The sequence below is a fragment of the Ascaphus truei genome, chromosome 12, assembly GCF_040206685.1.
Source record: "Ascaphus truei isolate aAscTru1 chromosome 12, aAscTru1.hap1, whole genome shotgun sequence".
In the NCBI taxonomy this organism is placed as follows: domain Eukaryota; kingdom Metazoa; phylum Chordata; class Amphibia; order Anura; family Ascaphidae; genus Ascaphus; species Ascaphus truei.
In genome coordinates, this window is record NC_134494.1 from 38,660,538 (window position 1) to 38,663,452 (window position 2,915).

Below are 2,915 nucleotides of genomic sequence, written 5' to 3' on the forward strand. Positions count from 1 at the left end.
TCTCAAGGACCACGAACAGGTCAGGGTAAGGATATCCCTGCTTCAGCACAGGTGACGCAGTCCTCGACTGAGCCAACGGTGCGGAAGCAGGGATATCCTGAAAACCAGTTGATAACGCCTCTAAGGCCGCGCGTATAGTGCCCGCGACGGGCGACGGTGACGTCGTCCAAAAACAAATACATTGCCGCCGCGTGCGCTTATAGTAAGCGTGACAGCGACAATGCGACGGAGCGACGCCAAATTTGGAAGCTGGCAATATTTGATTTTTCAAGGGCTGTCGCCTCATGTGACAGCCCTTGAACCAATCAAATGCCAGTACGCCCGCGCCGCCGCAAAGCGAAATATAACTTTTGCTAGCGGCGAGGGGTGACGGTACCCATCCCATCGTGTCGCCCGTCGCGGGCACTATACGCGCGGCCTTAGCCAGCATCTTATTTAGTTGACCCTCTTCGGGAGAAAAGGGGGAGTCAAAATATAACAAGACACCAACAGACGTCAAAAATCAATTTAATGAGTGATGCCGAAATATTCAGCTCCAAAGGTTCCTCTCACTGGAAAGTAAATCCGCCGCTTGGTGAAACGGACTTCCATTCTTAACCTAGAGAATTAGCTATAGGACTCGACGCTTGAAAATAACTGTACATTACTGCCAGATCTCATCAAAGAAGACAAAGTATCTCTGCTGGAGACGTCCGTTACGAGGCGAAGGTTTGTTTCTGCAGAACCTGCCACGCCTTCATGTCCTGCATCTTCTTATCTTTTACAGACTTCAAAAATGTATCTGAAAAGGAATAAATGAGGAAGGTTGTAATAGCCTGGGGAAAACGGAGTTAAATAATGATTGTATTATATTCCCGTTTTACTTGGCCTTACTGAAAGAGTTAAACAGCTCTACAGTATGTGCTGTGTAATATTCTGTGTATTCGGATATCTTCCGAGTTTATTTTTCTACCTAAACAAAGAATGTTTGTTTCCTAGTCGCTACATCAAATAATTTCAGTAAACAGTTAAGCTTGACAAAAATATTACACTCCTCCAGTTATAGAGCAAATTCAAATATCAAAAATAATTAGATAATAACCAGGAATAATAAAAATGTTATTTAAACTGAATAGTACATAGCAGCACATCAAAGTAAGGATGGGCAGATTCGCGAGCAATAAACCAAAGCTTTTCCAACTTCGGATTCTGTTTAGAAGTTCTAGTTAAACTTCGGAACAACTTTCACACCCGAAATTCAGACCAATACCAGAGAGAGGCCACAGATTGCATGCTTCTTTTTACAATAAAACCGGGCAAACTTTTGAGAGCGCAAATAAAAACAAGACAAAAAACTTTTGCCAAAATGTCCCTGCTTATTATGAGGGATTCACCGGCACCTTCATTAAAAAAAGAAAACCCCCCAAACCAATTGAGTTCCAGCAAAACCAAAATATGGACATTTTTTAGACCCAAAAACACCAGTGAGAGTGCCCACCCTTCATAAAGAGTACTTTACCAAAGGTAAGGAAGTATGTTTGTAAGTATAAATCTCACAAAATTCATTTTTACACCAAAGGAACTTTGGCTTTAAAGAAAAACAACATACAGTTTTTAAAAAATGCATCTTGCTTATGGTGTTCTAGTGATGCTTTATTCCTATGCAGATACTGAATATTGGTGGGGATTTAGGTAACGTTTTATAATCTGAAGGTAAATATATAAAAAAAACAACCCCCACTCACATTTTTGGGAATCAAAGGCGTCCCCTGTAATAGTCAGTAGCTCCAACTCCTTTATTTTAATTTCCAGCTCGCATATTTCATCCAGGTAGTTGGGCCTGGGTGCGCAGTCTCCTTTCGGTGGGGTGGAAAAAAAACATAGTGGCTCGTAGACGATGTTGGCTAAACCTGGGGGCCAGGGTGAGCGCTCCACTGCGAGACATTGAGGCTGAGCGAGAACCTGCAAAGGGGCACACAGGTTTTTCCAGATGTTGAAGTCATCCATTGGCGACGTGGAGACACTCCTGTCATACAGGGATGGGAAGTACATTGGAGGTTGTTTGCTCATCTTGACGCCTGTCCTTGTTTATACAAGTCCTGCGAGGTCAACAGCATCAGTCAGTCTAGTTTGAATTTGAAATCTTCTTTCCATGGAGATTTTAGAACTAGAATGCAGCATGGAACCAACTCGTTTCACTGGAGTCCAGCCCACACGCCACATGACCGGTGCAGCCTCCTGCACTGGCTCAGTAACAAGGACAAAGTGCTGATATTTCATACATCTAATCATGTACAATGTGTCTTTATTAGTCCAATCCATTAATGAGTTTTAAACCCATGTGTGGATGCATTATTAGGAGGGTAGAGGAGGCAATCTGTTGCTGTGACCGCATGAACCGGGCAGTTTGTTGTCTCCAGGGCGCTGGGGTTCAGCACATTGTGGATCGGGTAGACAGATTGTTCGGAGGGGCTAGGACTGATCCCGTGGTCTTGGTACACTTTGGCCCAAATAGCAAAGTTAAAGAAAGATGATTTCAGGGATCTAGGCTGCAAGCTTAAAGCAAAGACCTCCAAGGTAGTATTTTCTGAAATACTACCAGTGCCACGAGCTACCCGTTGGAGTTTAGGTAGGTTAATGCGTGCCTAGGAAAGTGGTGCAGGAAGGAGGGATTGGGGATTTTAGAGCACTGGGATTCCTTCTCTGAGAGGTGCCATCTTTATAGTAGGAATAGATTGCACCTCAGCGAAGAGGAATCTTCTGTGCTAGGGGGAGGACGTTGGAGGAGATTTTAAACTAGGAAGGAGGGAAAGGGACAAGCAAGATGTAGTGGATTAGACAATAGATAGGAATGGGGTAATAGTAGGGGGCCGTGGAGTAGGGGGAAGTGGGAGTTTGGCAAGTAGGGAGGCATCCATATGAAATACAAATAATAC

The 2,915-nt window shown here is 43.9% G+C and overlaps 1 protein-coding gene across 1 annotated transcript; it reads right to left on the reverse strand.

The window, feature by feature from the left end:
- Positions 1-570: 570 nt before the first annotated feature.
- Positions 571-2,089, reverse strand: C12H11orf91 (chromosome 12 C11orf91 homolog). Its single transcript, XM_075566643.1, has 2 exons — positions 1,725-2,089; positions 571-781 (listed from the first exon to the last, which is right to left on the reverse strand). Exons 1-2 carry the CDS (start codon positions 2,047-2,049, stop codon positions 696-698), a joined length of 411 nt encoding a protein of 136 aa, XP_075422758.1. The 5' UTR covers positions 2,050-2,089; the 3' UTR covers positions 571-695.
- Positions 2,090-2,915: the final 826 nt, after the last annotated feature.